The sequence below is a fragment of the Agelaius tricolor genome, unplaced genomic scaffold (assembly GCF_023055355.1).
Source record: "Agelaius tricolor isolate 1412-34295 unplaced genomic scaffold, bAgeTri1.0.p SCAF_1, whole genome shotgun sequence".
NCBI lineage: Eukaryota > Metazoa > Chordata > Aves > Passeriformes > Icteridae > Agelaius > Agelaius tricolor.
In genome coordinates, this window is record NW_027269261.1 from 97825469 (window position 1) to 97843960 (window position 18492).

Here is an 18492-nt window from a genome sequence, read left to right on the forward strand (position 1 = left end):
AACCAGTCTGAGTAAGGCTCTTACAGCCCTTTCATCAACAGATCTCTCAAGGCTATGAGCCCACAAGAAGTCCTTCCATTTACCTGACCTCACACTTGGTTCATGAGCACTGTTGATACCAGGAGCTCCCATCACCCCACTGGCCTCACAGCACCTGAAAGTTCATCCCTCCCAGGCTGAGCTCTCCCTGCTCAAATCAGTCTCTTCTCTCAAGGCTACAAACAAAAGAGTCTGAATTTCAACCCCCTCTTACTTGGCACGAGTACACTTGTTCTCACAGCAAATGGAAACATAGAAAACGTTATCTATTGTTTCAGGACATGAATGTGGCCACCCCTGCCTGCTTAGGTCTCCGAGCCCCTTGTATCAAGGCTGAGGAACAAGCAAGGCTCTGAAACATTTCCACCCCTGAGCTGCCTGTGCACCCAGCAGACACCCGGCACAGCAGCCCATGCTCCAGGCTATCCCTGGGCACTCCTGCAGGCAGACAGAGCCCTTTGCACCCAGCCTCACGGCCTTAAACTGAGACAGGGGAGGCTCGGATTAGATATGGGGGGAAATTTCACTGTTAGGCTGGTCAGGCACTGGAATAGGTTGCCCAGGGAGGTGGTGGAGTCTCCATCCCTGGAAGTGCATCAAGAGGTGTCCGGGTCTGGTGCTGGGCGATGCGGTTTCGTGACTTAGGGGCAAGACTTAGTGGCAAGAACCGTGTGGACGGTCGGACTGGACGATTTTAAAGGGTCTCTTCCAACCTGATGATTCCATGATTGTATGCGTGCAGCACTTAGAGCAGAGACTAAGACACACGGCAGCACCTTGCAGATGAGGGTCTCCCAGTGCCTATGCCACCAAATCCACACTCTCGGGAACACGAGCTCCGCAAGGCACCTCCTAACCCCACACCCCTCCCGGCCCACGGCTGCCCTCACACCGGGCACGGCGTCCCGAAGCGAGGCTTCCCACCAGACCGGGATCCTGCCCGAAGTTTGGCACTGTCGTGGTTAAATAGAGCCCGGGCCAGAGACACCGAGGCGCGGGGCTCCCGCACACCCTCCCGGCACTGCCCTGAGGGAGCGGCCCCGATCCGCCGGCACCGCCCGCACACCTGCCCGGCGCTGCAGGGACATGGTTTAGATACTTTTACAGCAAGAAGCAAAACCAAAAGGACTGAAAGTGCTTGATACCTCCTAGTGCACCTTTTAACCTTTCCTCAAACCCCTTCCTCCCCTCCCTTTGTCCCTCAGGCAAGAGTCCGCTCGGACCGAGCGCTGCCCTCTCAGCCTCCCGGCCCCAGGAGGGAAGGACAGGAAACCCTTCTCGGGAGCAAGAGTGAGGACAGCTCTTCATCACCCCGATTCCCTCTTCCGGCCCTCCGAGGGCTGCGCTCTGCCACGGGACGGGGCCGGGAGACTCCCGGCTGCGGTCCCTTCAGCCATCGGAGCAGCGCCGCTGTCCCGTAGGCAGCGCAGGCGGCGGCAGCGCCCGCGGGGCGGGGACAGCGGGCGGGGCGGGCAGCGTGGGCGGGGCGGCCGGGGCGCGTGACGTCACGTGGCGTGGGGCGGTTGCCGCGGTGACGCGAGCCCGCCCCGCTTTAAGCACCGCCTCGGCGGGGCGGCCGTGCTGCCGCTGACGGAAGTGAAGATGGCGGCGGCGGCGTCTGACCTGCTGACGGGATGGTGCCTCTTCGGCCTGGCGCTGCTGGTGAGAGGCGGCTCTCCCGCCCTGTGGCGGCCCCCTCACACATCCCCTCCCCTTCCCTGGGCCGGCTGCTGCTCCCTCTTCAGCCGCTCGCTGTTCCAGTGCTGGGCATCCCGCTCGCTCTCCTCGTCCGTGCCCCTGGGGCTGCCCCGGCCGCGAGTGCTCCCCTGCGGCTGCCGCGGGTGCCTCGGCGGTGGTGCCGCAGGGCAGAGCCCGCAGCTGGCAGCGGGGGCTGCCTTGCCCCTCCGCCCTGTTTGTGTTTTCGCGTGTTCCGTGTGTGAGCGCTGGTGGTGTTGCTCAAGCTGCTCTTAAGGAAGAGTGACTTTTGTGTGGTCAGCATAACCCCGGTGCTGAGTGTTGAGGTAAAAGGTGTGCTGATGCTATTCCAGGCATCCGTACAGGGTCTAGTATCAGTACCTACTTGCTGACATTGTTATTATACAACTCATAAGTGTTTTTCCCTGTGTGTTTCAGGCGATTTTAATTTTCTGCTGGGTTTATGTGCGCAAGTATCAGAGTCGGCGGGAAAGTGAAGTGATTTCTACCATAACAGCAATTTTTGCCTTGGCCGTTGCTCTTATCACATCAGCACTCCTGCCAGTGGACATATTTTTGGTCTCATACATGAAAAACCAAAATGGTACATTTAAGGTATGGACTTTAAAAAATGTTAATTGCCTCTTCAAAAGAAGCACTTGTGTTGCAAAAGGATGCTCCTGGGTTGTGAAAGTGTTTGAAGCCAGTGCTAATAATACCTGTTTTAGTAACTCGACTTTTCTCAAAGCTGGGTACTAATACTGTGTATAAAACACTCGTATCTGGTATTTGAATTGGGTTTCAGTTTTGACTTCTATGCTTTTTCAGATATTCTACTCATTTCCAAATGCTTGTTCCTTGTGTTGTGCGTAAGAGTCAATGTACTATCCTGAAGATATAAACAAATTGCGTAAGGGTTGCTTTTTAGTGCATCGTAATGGGGCATTGTAGAATAAAACTTGTTGCACTTTTGTTCAAGAATAGACTGTATTGGCCCTTTGTAATTTAGGATTATTTTAATTGTCTTTTTTGTCAGCAAAAAAAATTTGGTGCTGGAACATTTAAAGATTTATAAAGATTTACTGTGGTAATCTACCTGCAGTGTAAAGCCTGAATTAACAAGCATTTTGAAAGCTGCAGGAACCCTTGGCAGAGGGGAATGCTGTAGTATCTCTTTTTGGCTGATAAAGCCTTAACTGAACTACTGCATTTATAAACTGTAGGGGGTTGCTGTGCAAAATGAGTTCCTAATGAGATGAGTACTTGCTGTCATCTGCTCTAAGTATTTCTGTAAGAGATCTTCCCAATGCTTCAAGTATTGCTTGAATTTTCAAGCAGAATTCTTGAAGATATTGACCTGGTGTCGTTGTGAGGACATTGTGAGTAACAAGAGGTTGAACTGGAGCATGTAGCTAACTTGAATAACAACTTACTTGGGTTTGGAGCCTAACTGGATCTATTGTAAAAGTTATGATCCTGAAACAAATGATAGAGTGGGAGAAAGGTAAATGCCTGCACACCAGATTGTACTCCTTTCCAGCCTTACTTCCAAAGGAACATATAGGGCTTGCCGGATCTGTGTAATGCTTCAAAACTAGCTTGCAGCTCATACAGTGCTTTTTGGTTGGTGCTTATGTAAATGCAAGTTATGAGAAGCCTTTAGAATTGAGCTGTGATGTGTTTTTTGTCATCTTTATTGCTCATGGTGAATACAGAATAAATTAAGCTGTTACTCAGTGCTATTCAGAAAAGTTTGTGTTTTCAGGCCTTGCTTGTTTGGAATTAAAGACATTATAGATGATGGAAGAGATCTTTCATATGTCAGGGTTCTAGCAATTCAATGAAAACAGTAGTCTTAAATACATTGAGCTTGACTATCTAGAGAAGTAACCGTAGTGCAACTAGGTCCAGCTGAAAAATATGCATCTAGTGGGGATGGAGCAGAATTCTGTGCTGCAAAGTACACATTTTGCTATGTGTACTTTGATTAGAAACAAACCTGTGAGAACAGGTCATCAAAGGTGGTCATGCAGTCACTACAAATTTTTACTTAAGGAAATACAATTACTAGAAGGGAAACTACTTATAATACTGTTTTTTGTGGGTTAGCATTCCTTGTTAATGGACACATGTTGTGATATGGTGAGGTGGATAGGTTCTATTTAAAAATTGTACTGAGAGCAAACATTCATGCTTGTGGTAAACACTTTTTTTGTAAAGTACCTTTTTGCCTATGCTTTTGAGGCTTCTTTGTTCTGCTTAGTTCCTAATGTTGGTAGGTACTTATGTCTTGTTAAAATACAATTGCTCCACACTGCCTTAAGCATTCTTCTGTGTCTTTTAAGTCTCAGCTGAATTGAATTTCTAGCTTTGCAGAAATAACATATCTACTGACAGTAATGCATTTGATCCAAACACAGGTGTTGAAATTATGGTATAGAAATATTAATGTGGCCTTCTAAGTTGAGTGAATCTGAAATCAGTCAGAACCTACAAACCTATAGGTAAATACAGCTTTATTGATTTGGTAATTCCAGTTTAAGGGGTAATGAGGCAGGAGGCTGACAATATCTTAAAATGAGGCACATGGTGTTCTGTACTGGGAGTGGTGATCCTGATGGTCCCTTCCAATTCAGTATTTTCTATGATTCTGTGGTCATTACGAATTGTTAAAGCTTTTAAACTGTCCTCAGTAACATGTGCTTCTTTCCTGCCATTGCTTTGCAAATAGGATAGATTGAATTGTGTTTGGAATATTTCCTGAAGATTACTGGCCTTTCTCTGGACCACTCTTTCGAGCCCAACACTTCCAAGACCCTATAAATGATGCTGGGGTCTGAAGGACTATGGCTCTGGCAAGAAACCTTTGTTGCTTTGGATGGGCGGAGTGAGTTAAGTCTTAAATTTTCTCAGTGACTTTTTGAGGGAGATCCAGGTAGCAGATGTGGATAATATTCTCTGTAGATAAATTAGTAGTTCATCAAAAAACTCTACCAGGATGATTTCAGAGCTGATGCCAAAAGAGTAGTGGCAGTTATCCAGATTCTAAGTAAAAAATTCTTCTGTGTGTATACGCTTTTCCTCTATGTCCCAGCTGTAATTCCTGGTATCTGTGTGAAGAGTCATGAGAAACAAGGGTGCTCAACTTGAAAGAGGTACTATATGTGAACTTTCAGTTCACTTTTGATGTCTCTGACCCTACTGTCAACTTGTGGATATAGCTGAAGGTTTACAAGATGAATAAGGTTGTAGCAAACCTAGAGAGAATCACATTACACTAACAACAGAGGTTAAATTGCAGGCTTTGATGGTTCAAAGTTCTCATTGGGAATTGTGTGTGTCCTGTGACAAGGGAAGGTGGTATGTCCTGGCTACAAAGATTGGCTGAACTGTAATACCCAAGCAAAGTATCTTTTTCTGAAGGTTGTGAATATTGTGCTGCTTTCTGGAGGAATTCTCTTTAAAGTGTTGTGTAGCCCTTTTCCATCATGTATTTTGAAGTGCCTTCCTTGACAAGGGCTGTATGCTGTGCCTTGGTCAGCCTTTGTTAACTTGAAGTTTTGTTCATCTCAACAGGACTGTTAAGATACTGTTAATGCATCTTTCAATTACTACAAATTATTGTTTATGGTTAAAGTGGCTTGTAGCATTTAGCACATAATGATGTGTCTCGCCACATTTTGAGATTTAACAAATACTATCCTAAAGTTTTTATACTGAGTGAATTGAGCAGGTTTGGTATTGGCATGTTTTGCACAGTAGTTACACAGTAGAATTCACTGGAACACCTTTTCTGGAGGGTGGGATTACTTTGATTCCTAGTACTGTTAAGTAGGAAAGGAGGATTTTGGTTTAATACTAATAAAAACTTGAGTATTGCCTTGTAAGTGAAGTCCTGATAATGTTCAACAGCAGCATTTCAGCTCAAAGGTTTTGACTGTGAGCACTGTCAGTGCTTTAGTTTGTTTCAAAGGATTTCAAATGCATCCACTTGTGTCTGATCTGTTTGATCTGAAAACTTGTTGGACTTACAAGCACATAGGAACAGAAAACCTTGCCATAGCTTAAAAACATAATATTTTTGCTGGAGCCCAAGTTCTCTGGGTCTGACCTACAAGTCTCATAAATATTTAAAGCATAGCTGATGCTGTCTTACAGCAGGAAGACTGCTTGAAACAAGGATGCTCACATCATTGAACTGTCTCTTTTCCTACTGTTCTAGCAGAAGGCAGAGAAGGTAATGAAACCTTTCATTTCCTTTTTGAAATGTATGAATTCTTGTTACTATATCAAGTTAAAAGCCAGTGTCTTCTTTCAGTCTGATTAAGACTGAATGTGTCACAAGCCTTGGGTGTCTGCATGAGCTGCTAAAAGCCAGTTGTCCTCTTACTGATTCAGAGTAGTGTCTGCTTGATGGGAGGTCCTTTTTGTAGACCATTTAAGGTTTTTTGCATCTTACTAGGGTGGGAGGGGAACAACTCATTATGTAGATGCTCAGAATACAAAACCACTAGAAATGTCCAGGGTTTTTATTTTTAGAAAGATGCTAACTGAGAAGTTATTATTGACTGAGACCATGCCTCCTTCCCGAGTCAGAATTACTACTTAGGAAGCAATAATACTTGGCCAAAACTTTGTTGCTAGGCAGATGAGGCTGAGATGTGCATGTTTCTGGATGCTGCTTTCCATCTGGCAGTCAAAATCCTGGCACTGTCCCATTTTTGAGGTAACAGGCTGGAAAATCTGAGATCTGGATATGAAATTTCCTCATATCTAACCATGCTATGACTCAGTCTCCAGTCTTTCATACTGCATCTTCCTTTTGTTGCCTAAGCTTTGGGAGAGCCTAATCAGAAGAATGAGTGCTGCATCTGCATTTGATGAAACATCACAAATACTGAGACCTGTAATGTTGCATAACTTTAAGCTCTGTTAAGGGACGTTTGCAGAGAATGGGAGCTAGCTTCCCTGGGTACTCATGGAAGTCTTACAGGGTGCAGCAGTGACAGTAAAAATGTCAAAATTAATGGGGACAAAAGAAGGAAATTCATGGCTGTTCCTCACCAAAAACGATGGAAAGTCAGATGAACTTGCAATGATTTTATCTGTGGAAGTAATCTGTAGAGTTTGAATAGTATTGTTCTGTTAAAATATGTTAACATGAGTCACTAACTGGACAGAGTTGCTGGGAGAAGAAAGACTCTGCTCAATGATTAACGCAGGAGCAAGTGTTCTTTGTAACTAATTTTCCACTAATATAATTATAAAATTAATCTTCTGAGGGAGCTTTGCTTTGGCTTTAGCATTTAGGTAAACTTAGTGTCTTAAGCTGCTTTTTTATATCTTTACTTACTTAGCAACATTTTATGAGCATATGTACTTTTTACACTTGTTTTTAGCACGACCTACATTACAAAATACTTAAGCATAATAGTTTAATATGGGTCATTATGCTCATTGCACATATCATTGCAATTTGTAGTTTCCCTTGTCTCTCAGTACAATGTATTGGTACAGGTGTTTTAAAGGTGATATGTGTTTGCTGAACTACATGGAACAAAATGAAGTACAGCACAACAGTGTAGAATGCCTGAATGCAGCAGGTCCTTAGAGAATTTGTGGTCCCATTTTGACACCTTAAACTGTTTGTTGAAGGCCGTATGAATTTTCACCTCCCTAATCTATTGTGCTTCTAAGCCATTCACTGTATATACTGTATGCTTGGGTTGTAATGAATGGAAAAGAAAAAGACTAGATCTAGGAGGCTGCTCAGATGAGTTCTCAGCTGAGTGCTGGATGTGCTAGTTGAGTAAATTCCTATACTGAGCAGCTTGGTATGTCAACAGAGATGATATGACTGTTGGAACTCTGATACTCATTAGGTAGCAGTGCTTGCTTTTGACAAGACAGTGCTGCTGTCAGTAGCCTTTGAGACAGCTCAGATGGACTGGTTACTGCCTTTGAGTTGCTGATGGTGTGTGCATATGGATAATCTGCCAGTTAGAATTAAGCATTTTGCTTTGTAGTTTGTTTAAATGTGGGGCTTCGGCCGCTGACTGAAAGCTGACATAATAATTATGATATACCATTAAATTGACTTGCATTACATATTCTTCTTGTGCAGAGTAATGCAAAGTTTGTGTTCTGAGGCACATGTAAGTAATGGTGAAATGCACACATTTGCAATTTGAGTTTGTTTGGTGTAATATAGCACCTCACAATTTTACTATGGTGTAGTGTATGTTTCCTAGTATACTATTCTGGTCCTGTGTGCAACTTAATTTGGAAAACAAAATGAAAAGCAATTGCAATGTTTAAAGTTCTTCATCTGAATTGTGTTAAAAATGCTTCTCTGGAGCTGAAGGAGAAGCAGTTCTTGGGCAGCCAAGCCATGTTGTATTTCCTTTACTAGGTACCTCTTCTGTACAATGGCTGTGTCTCTTAAACTCTCTTAAACTTTGGGTCTCGCTGTTGCTTTTCTTGCTTGTTCTTGGTTTTTGTGCATTTTAAATGTCTCCATTGCTCATAAGAGAGACCTTTTGTCTAATAGCTACTTGGAATCAAGTAATGCAAACAGTCCAGTTCAGTCTTGATTTTCCCTTAGCCTTGATTAAAGTAAGCATTTTCTTAATATATAACATGAGGCAATTTAAATGTTCTGTATCTGTTTTTTTCTTATTGTAGTCAAATTCTTTTGGGGTATATTTTAATACAAATGCCTAGAAATTTCTTTTTAAAAATGCTGTTGGGTGTGAGCCTGGCAGTCTTCAAAGACTGAGCTTACTGTGTACCTGACAGGTACTTCAGGTGTTGCTTCTGCCCCTTCTGCTATAATATTTTTCATCCCATTTTTTTGCTGATTAGATGTCAAAATGGATGTGTATTTTTCTGCTCAAATTCCAGCTGGATGATAATCTAATTTAGTTCATACAGTGAATTTTAAAAGCTTAATGTAAACTCATCTACTAGAAGTCTTAGTGTAGTAAAAACAAGGAAGCTGGTGCTGATTTTCTGAGAGATTCGAGAAAGTGTTCATGGTATGTCATCAAGCCCATATTCCAGATGACTTTATGCAATTCTGAGGGAACTGAAAAACCAAATGCCAAAGTGTCTTTATGTCTTAGGGGAGCAATGTTTAAGTAGTGTGCTCATTTGCATTTCATGTCTCCCTGTTAATGTGTGTGTCTTTACAACTAGAAGGGATTTACCTTACTAGTTTGAAGAGAGCCCTTTTTCACTTCTGTATGCAGGCTTTGGCAGTACTGGATATTTTTTTTCGCCAATTCAGTTATGTTGGTGTGTTCTCTAGCCTTTAAAGAATTCTGCATGTGGATAACTACTTTGTTGCTCTTCACCACATGTAGATTGGATCCCGCAAAACTAAAACAATTCTGAAATATGTTTAACCTGTATGGGCAGCATTGGATCATTTTATTCAACCCCTGAGTTTCTGTCAATGATTGTCATAAAATATTTAGCTTCCTTAAACCAATAGTTTCTCTCTTGGAGGAGGGGGAGTGGGCACAAGAACTTGATTTCATCCATCTGGCTGACTGCAGTTTCCAACATAGTTAAGAGTTGCATTTTCACTTTCACTGCTTCTGTTCTCCAGACTATTCCCTGGGTCTGAATAGTGCTGTTACTTTTGCTCTTGTTGAAATAAGGGATATAAGTGCTCTTGGGATTTGACTTGTAAAATTAGATATTGCTAAGTTGAATATTCATGTAATTCAAGTCTTTGTCAAACAAAAAAGTGAAGTCTGGTACTTCTGAAAAAGGAGGTGATATCTTACACTGATGTAATAACTAACAAAAGTAAATTTAATGAATTATATATAACTGAGCATAATAAAAACTTCTTTCATATTCTTATGTCTAAGTATTGTTGCATCTGTATATGCAGATTTTAACAAAGCTATTCTATAATGGAGATATTGTGTACATTGTGTACTTTGTCCAACTATGTGGCCCATTTTTGTGGCCTTGTTTTAACAAGAAAGCAATTAAAACAAGGCCACAAAAATGGTCAGAGTTCTGGAACACCTCTCCTGTGAAGACAGTCTGAAAGAGTTGGGGTTGTTCCGTGTGGAGAGGAGAAGGTTCTGTGGGGCTGATGTTGCAGCCTTTCAATATAGAGAGAGCTTATAAGAAAGATGTAGAAACAGTTTTGACCAGGGCCTGTGGACACAGAAGAAAATGTAACAGCTTTAAACTGAGGGTGTAGATTCAGCTTAAAGAAGAAATGTATGGTGAGGTTGATGGTTCTCTGGAACAGCGTTCCCGGAGGAGTTGTGGATGCCCATCACCAGAAGCATTCCAAGGTCGGGTTGAATGGGGCTTTGAGAAACCTGCTGTTCCTGCTCATGGCAGGATGGATGGACTAGGTGATGTTTGATGGTCCCTTTCAACCCAGATCATTCTATGATTATCTTCACAGACTCTTATAAAGATACTGTGGAAATTAGCAGAACATATGTTGGAGCTGCCAAAACTGCTTAATGATCCTTTGGGTCTAAAACCTTCCTTTTGTGAAACTGTCCTGTGCTTATTCCTGTTTGCCCAGTGGTTTTCACTGTTGCTAGCACTCTAGCATGGGATTCTTTAGAAGTAGCATTTTTATTTCTCTCCCTTTATTTGTGTTTAGTGGTTGGTTCTCATGTAGTCTTTTATTACATTTGCTAATAAATGCTTCTATCCTTTATTGCTAGGTCTGGGCTGATGCTAATGTTTCAAGGCAAATTGAAGACACCGTACTTTATGGATATTACAGTAAGTATTTTACCTTTTTTTTTTTCAAGTAATAGGACCTTCAAGTGAAGTAATGAAGTTTTCAGAGGTCATATTGGGTTATCCCTTTTTGCTTAAACATGAGTCTTATATTTAGTGCTCTTCAGAGAATATTTTTTATCTTCAAAAGCCCCCTAAAAATGCAAATATACTGAAGCCAGTTCATCAAAAGGCTAATGGTTGCTGTTGTATCATCTGTGGTCCACATGTTTCCTGTGTGTGTATTTAGTGGTCCCTTAAGGGAAATATGTGGTTTTGCTGTAGCTTTTATGGCACTTAACATATGCAGCAGTGTGAAACTCATCTACCATGTATAAAGTTCATGCAACTGAGTGCAACACTTTTAAGTGTTCAGATTCAGCAACTACTGTGTTCCAAGTAGCAGTTACTGTGGAGCAGCATAAAGGAGTTAATTCAAAAGTGGTAATCCTAAATAGAACTGATATTTTAAAAAGTGACTGAAATAAAATAACTTCACCAAACCTCTGCATAGTCTTATATCAGTTTTTTTAGCAGTCCTTATGAAACTTATGAGAAGTTTTACTACTACTGGATATATGTAGTGGGTGTAGAAATGTGCTCAGCACAGTTTGAGTAAAATGCTTGTTTCAGTTAATGGTGCAAGCTCTGAGGTGGTTCCCTGCTTTTGGTCACATTTCCAAAGACTTGAAGTTTTTTCTTTTAGATTATTGTGGTTCTTTTGAAAATATTTTTTAGTTCAGGAGATTATTTAAAATAGTGGACTTAATTCATTAAATTAGATTAATTATTGCCCTCCAGTGATAGTAATAAACTAGAATTGGCTTCACTCAGCATAAAAATGAGTAAAGTAAAAATAGTAAGAAGACTTCTGTTTTCAAAAAACAACTTTTAACACAGAGCTTCTTCACTTTATAATAGTGGAATTGATATGTATTTGATTTCTTTTCTTTGTAGTTTGCCAAAGTCTTGTTTAATAGACGAAATATTTCACAACTCAAAAGGTGGAATAATCTTCAAGCTCTTCTGTGGTCTGCTTGCTGTAGATTTGTGAGACTGATTGATTGATGAATTTCTGTAAGGTGTTTTTGGCTAGCTGAATGTTGTGGTAAATCTTGAACTAATTTTTAAAAAAAGATATAAACTTAAATTGGGAGAACTGCTTTTGTTTTTGGCCTTTCTGGACAAGTCTACTTGAAATACTGTAGGAAAATGTCTTATTTCATAGCATATCCTCCAGATGGTGGTAGAGATTTAAACATGGTTTTAAAATTTTTTTCTCTTGCTATCTTAATTTGAGTGGATACTATTATTGTTCACTTCAACATAGCTCTAGTTATAAAACCAGTTTTGAAAAAGTGTAACTAGTTTTTCAGAGGTCTCCAAAAATCATATATAAAAACACAATGCCTCTCCTACATTATCTAGTGCCCTGCTGCTGTTGCCCCAGCATAGTGCCATAACAGCTGAGAAGGAGAAAGTTAAGCAACTCTTCCATTGTAGTACTATTCCAGTTTTTTTTGCTATCTTCCTAGGAAAGTATTTGATAGTGTTTTGGGTTTTTTTTTTTAACAGACAGGATGGGCAGAAGTGAAGTACACTTTTGTACTTAGAACACGAATACCAGTATTTTCTTGTGTCTCCTGAAAAAGGAGAATAACTATATAGATCCTACTTGACTTGTGTAGTTGTATTGACAATTTATGGTATTAATAATTGGTGGACTTAGATCATTGTTCTTCAATCCGAGTCACTTGTAATTGTAACAAGAATGTGGAGACTGGGATTTAACTGATGGTTTAGAATATTAGTCATTACTTTGCTACTTGCATTGCTTTTTACTGATAAGGCTGTAACTAAACATAGAAAAGCTTTTTTGGTTTTTTGAGTAGGTGTTAGCCCCCATGAAGTGTTCTGTTTCTCATTCCCACCTGGTTTCTTGACTAGACTGATACAAAAGTAGAATGAGTTTGTATTTGTAGAATGGTAAGTGAGGTACCTCTCAGAGTGAAGCTTGAAATAACTGTATCTTGAAGTGGGATTTCAGCAGCCTAAAAGCTTTTCTTAGGAAATCAGTCTAATAATTGCTTTGAAGCCATAGTGGCTTAGTGTGTTACTATTTCTAACCCCAAATGTAATAGAACATGCCTCACAGTACTTTAGTGATTGAACAATGATCAATGGTTGGCAAATGCTCTAAAAAAGCATGTCAGTTTGTGTGGAAGGAAAACTCTTGCAGAAAGTGTTATAATTGAAAACTGTCCAACACATTTTGCTTTGTATCACAAAGAATGAGGCTGACAGTAACCTGGAGGTGTGTTGTGCAGCTCTTCCTCTAGTGAGTAAATACGACCTGTTGGAGTCACCTTGATGTCCAGTGTCCTTTGATGAAATTTTGTGTATGGTGACAGGGTATTATTGGTAGATTCTAATCTGCTTGTGAGATAGACCAAGATCTTGACCTACATGTGTTAGATGAATCTCAGCTACAGTGTGACGAGGACTGTCCGCTAAGTTTTATGGGGTCTCTTCATGTGTGCTTTGAGGTCTATGCTAAACTTGAGATTTTCCATTTCCTTTTTGAGTCAGCAAAAGTCTGATGATTCCTAGGTTAAAATTTGACTAAGAATTTATCCAAAAGGGTAAGTGGTATTACTTGGATGATTTTTACATGGAGCTTTGTCTGCTTACTGCAAGTGTTTGATAAGTCATTGACACAAGAATTTGGGCTTCTGGGAACTAAGTGCAAATCAAATATGACTTCATATTTTCGTGGTCTGGTTCTAGGAGAAGCCATTCTCAATACTCTGAGAGATCTGTAGCTTGACAAATACTGTGGAGTTGATCTACAGAAACACTTTCCTAAACAGGGTAATGTTTCTGAGAGCAATGTGCTAGAACATAAATGGAAAGTCACACTTATTCACAATATTGAAGTAGTATGACTACTGCTATAGAATGCCTAGGAAGGCTTCTTTTTCAAGTTTGAGTTTTCAAGGTGTTATATAGCGCTGAATTTGCTCTTGGCAAATGTGAGAGTTCATGAACTAACTCAGAACTTTTTTCTCTTCTTGCATTGCCATACTAAATACACCAAGCAGTAGATACCTTTAACACTTTGAAATATTTTTCCAAAGAATGAGTTCTATTTAGATTCTAGGTGTTGAAACTTACTTGGCTTCTATACCAGCTTCAGGAAAAAAGGCTAAGATAGATTTCTTTGTGGCACGTGGGCACTGTGAGGAGTGCACCAGCCAAGATAAGAGGTCACAAACTTAAGTTGGGAATGAATGTATTCATGGAAAGGTGTTAATTACATTTATATGTATAGGTGGAAAGGTGTTAATTAGTCATGCAAAATGAGGCAAAGATGAAAAATAGACAAACATTACAGGACTTATGTGGTCCTGTGTACTTTTATTTATTCCTTCAAAGGTGCAATTTTGTGCTGGCACAAGCAGTCTTGGTTGTGTAGCAGTTCTGACATTTTGAAGTCTTAGTAAATTATTCTAGGATACTTTTCTTGTGGGGTGGAAATACTGTAACATACTGCTTCACAGTTTTTAGTTTCCTAATGGACTTCTGCAATGTTCATAGTATAAGATAATGTGGAGTATTAAAAGGTTTTCCTAAACAATCATGTTCTAAAGCATGTTCAGCTTATAATACAGACAGCTGAAGATTTAAACTTCAAGTTTTCTACCTGAAATTGGTCTTTTAGCCACTGGCTAATCAATCTAATTGATTTTTACCAGCCATCTTAATGTCTTTACAAATACTGTCAAGTTTTGAAGACATATGTTAAACCTTCTACTTTCTTATGATCACCTGTGCATCAAAGTGACATGACAGAAGGACTGTTTGGTTTAGTGGCTACACAGTTAAATATCTGTTGCAATCTCCAATTAGTCCTCTTAAAAAGGGAGCATGAAGCGATGATACTACACTGCTACAGCTTGTTTTGTGGTGTTAATTGAGGTCAGTAACAGCCATGTCTTTCATCCATGATGTACTTATGTTAATAGGTGAATCTGGTACAGAGTCTAGTGATCAAAATAGCTTTAAATTAATTTCATTTGATATACATTGTTTGGAACAACAATTGGGTGGCTTAGCTTGCTTTTATTCACTATGCTTTAAGTTAATGTGCTAGTATTGTATATCACTTGCATACAGTTAATTACTTTTAGTCTTTTGTTATTGCTGAATTGAAGATAGATCTGAAGTCCTTATTCTGACATGGTTCACTTTAAAGTTCTTTGGAGTTCACAAAACAGTAATTGTATGCTGGCTAGTGACTTTTACTTTTCAACGCTTGAAATTAAGAGCTAGAATGAGAGGAAATGAATGTTTTACTCTTTCCTTTGAATTACTGTGTGGTAAATGAAGTGCCAATGTAACTGTCTCTTAATTTAATTCTTCCTCCTAGCTCTGTACTCGATCATTCTGTTCTGCGTCTTTCTGTGGATTCCCTTTGTCTATTTCTACTATGAGGAGAAGGAAGAAGATGATGGCAACACATGCTCAGTAAGTTTACACTAGTAAATGCACCAAGCAATGAAAAGGCAAATTAATATAGCCAAAACATAAAAGCAACAATGATTTTTTAATTTACAAATGGTATTAACGTTGTGATATTTAAGTCTATTACTATAGTTCCATAAAAATCCTGGAGCAGTTCTTAGTAAGACATAGTCTGTCATTGTCTAGTCTAGGCACTAAGTTTCATTTCACATGAAATGAAACTTTAGTGAGATAAGTAATTGTCTGTATTTTCGTGAAGTCTTTAAGCTTTCTAAAAATTCTTTTGAGGAGAATGTCATGCACAGGAAGTTAAAACTTCTTATGTGAGACTCCATAGAATAAAAACCATATGTAGTGACAGCTTTTAAAGTAGAGAATAAGAAGATGGTTCTGATTCTGAAAGAGGTACTCAAATTTTGTGTCTTTCTACTGTAGTGTTTGCTTTTTTTTCTTGAAGTAGGTGGTAGTAATTTACCTGAAGCTAAGATGTTTACTTTTTAATGCTCTGGTTTGAGACCTGCCAGGGAATATGGTAACTGCATGCCAGTAAGGTACTATGTTTCAAATGAAAATACTTTTCTAAATAATCTTCTGATCAATTAATCATGATTGTTATCCCTTCGGTTTAGTTGTAACCTTAACATAAGAAGACTTCTAATAATAGCCATAATATAGAGTATTAGTAGTATATATTTTCTTTTAGTGTATTTGCAGTGAATATATCCAGGCTTCCATCCACAGCTGCTCGGATGCATAGCTTATGGTGGAAGCAGAATTCTATGTCATTGTTCACAGTTCTCAAGCTATGAGATATTTCAAGAATGTATGCTTATGAGTTATATATAAAACTACTCATGCTCTTGGTGGAGGTTTTTTGTAGAATACCTGTTATGCTAAGTATAATACTTCATCGTTTGCACAAATCCCTTTATATTCATTTTATGTCAATGTATTAACTTTCTCTTTAATATTCAGCAGGTTAAAACTGCACTCAAATACACTCTGGGATTCATCACAGTTTGTGCAGTTCTTCTGTTAATTGGGTAAGTATTTGTATTGAGCACTGTTCTATGCAAGATTTGTTTATCAGAGTTCTGTGCTTCTAAGAGGTAAATTATGATACACTCAATCTGTATAATCAACATCAGCTTAATCACTAATAGGGCTTAAGTATCCTGAGAATTATGTACCTGAAAAGTAAGGGTTTAACTGGAAGATAAAATGGTTTTACTTAATTATGGGGATGCTTGTGCTTCCAAGCTGATTGAACGTGCAGTGCAAATTGGTATCAAGGACATGGTGGCTTTGACACAACTACATTAATTCCTCAGTGTACAACAGGAGTAAAAAATTTGTCCTAATGTATGTTCATCAAATAGCTTTTTGCTTTTCACAAGTGTTCTTTCTGAAAGGGACATTGCAAAACAGCTTCTTAGGAAAATGATTAGATGCTATGTGCTTATACTTTGCTAAATAGAAATGTTGTCTGACGAATGTTAGTATGAGGTTATACTTGACTTAATTGTGCCTCCTATGATAAAGCTTTTGCTGGCCTTTGTTTAAAAGGCAAATGTTACTGAAGTGAGTAACCTGTTTGCAGCAAGTGCTGTTGTTCTGAAACTCCAAGTAGTAGCAGAAAATTGATTTCAGATCACCATTAAGCATGATGTGCACACCAATACTGAATCTTTCTCATGCCTACTGTGTCATAAGCTTTTTAGCATTTTGACCTCAGCAATAAAGTTGGTAAAAATTGCAACATGTATGCTAAAATGATCCATATCAGAGTACTGGAGTGTGAAGTAGAAACTAGAGTGAATTTAATGCTTCCAGTTGTACATTATCTTACTGGAATATTGGTTTAGTTTTGATAAAAGTTAAAGGTATGTTTTTATCAAGTCTCTTGTCCTTTTAAGTGAAAGTAAGGTATTTGCTCTTATAAGAGATTGCAGGAGTTTATTACCTTAATCATTGTCTAGAAATATTGCTAAAATTTCTGGTAAAAGCTGTTTCTGACAGTTGACATCATAGGTATAGATAGATGTATTGTATTACACATCCAGTTTAGAAATCTTGGTAGTGTCTCTAGCAGGTGTCACCTGAATCCTCAGTAACTGTAAGCATGTTTCTTCCTCCCTTCCAGTAAGATAAAGAAGGTAATTCTTCTATTTCCCTTTTAAGAGAAACTGCAGGACTCCCTTCAAGGGGAAAAGGCTCCATTTTAGGAGGCAATTGAGGTGTCTGTGCTGAAGAAAAATGTGAACTCTATTTCCAGTATAGTTTTATTCTAGGTTAAGTAGCATATGTCTCAGTGTTTATGTATATTTTTTTCAGAAGAAGTTACCTGTTTTAGTCAGCTGTTTTCATAGCAAGGAAGTGGCCACAGAGTTCCAATGTGACCAGAAAGAGATAAACATGTTGGAGCTGAGGCTTCTATCTGAGTGCTTTGACTGTAGTGAAGACTAGTCTGGCAGTAGTGGGGGATTCTCTCACTGGTCATTAGGATCAGAGTCATGTTAAAATAGACTGGAATTTTATGTTCTGGGTTTGAATCTAGGTGTCTAGGCTTAATGAACTAGAGTGCTGCTACATACAAGTTGAGAGTGAGGGGTGTAGGAATATTTCCTGCTGAGTGCCTAACAAATAGTCTTTTTCCTGTGCTTACATGGCTGGTGTCTCATGGCCAGACAACCTCCATTCTGATTGGTTTAGGAAGTAATCTGTATCATTAAAATGGTCAATAAATAGTTTTAAAGGTCTACATAAGGAATTTTTTGCCTCTTCCCTGGTCAGCTGTCCTGAAATGAATTATAAAAGCTATATTAAGTTCAAAGTTTGAGTGTCTTTTTCTTACTGGGATGTTGCCCTTGCTCCACTAGAGATCATTGTGACTTTTTTGGGAAACAAATGTGTTTAGTGCCACATAGTATTGGAGGTTTTTCTGACTTGATAACACAGCTCAGTGAGCAGGATGTTGTTGTCCAAATTGTTATCAGGAATAGTGTTTGGACTACTTACTTTACTTGTCTGTTACAAAACAGTTGTCTGGCAAAAATGTGCATGTCTGAAATACTTAAATCCTCTGCACACAAATAACCTGATGCAGAGTACCATGAAAAACAAAGTATAGGGCAAATTTATACTGGGGTGCTCAGAACTAGTTTTTACTTATCATAACTTTCCCTTCCTGTAAGTTAGGCACTTTCCCTCTACTGTTTCTAAATGTCATGTGCTTGTCAAGGGGCTTGACATACTGCAATTTACATTAAGGAACCCTGAAGCAGTCTAGTATGAAAAAAAAAAAGGCTGTTTTTGAGGCTAATGAACATTTAGTTCCAAAATGCATGCTTCTCTGGTTGTCAGTGTTTAGAATTAAACTGGTTACCTTAGATTTTTTAGAACCATTAGTTCTTAAAAAGCTATGAATATATCTAATTATTCTATAAATAGTTATGCAAATTATATGAC

General features: G+C 39.4%; 1 protein-coding gene across 2 annotated transcripts in view; it reads left to right on the plus strand.

Annotated features, from left to right (window-relative positions):
- The first annotated feature begins 1546 nt into the window (after positions 1-1546).
- LMBRD1 (LMBR1 domain containing 1) overlaps positions 1547-18492 on the plus strand; it is a 65439-nt gene continuing 48493 nt past the window's right edge. Inside the window, exons 1-5 of one of the 2 annotated variants that reach the window (XM_071445273.1) lie at positions 1547-1701; positions 2173-2349; positions 10443-10503; positions 14930-15027; positions 16000-16067. In XM_071445273.1, the coding sequence (XP_071301374.1) occupies positions 1642-1701; positions 2173-2349; positions 10443-10503; positions 14930-15027; positions 16000-16067 (464 nt within the window). In that variant the 5' untranslated portion in view covers positions 1547-1641. The remainder of the gene's footprint in view (positions 1702-2172; positions 2350-10442; positions 10504-14929; positions 15028-15999; positions 16068-18492) is intronic. The other variant, XM_071445282.1, reaches the window with a different exon arrangement.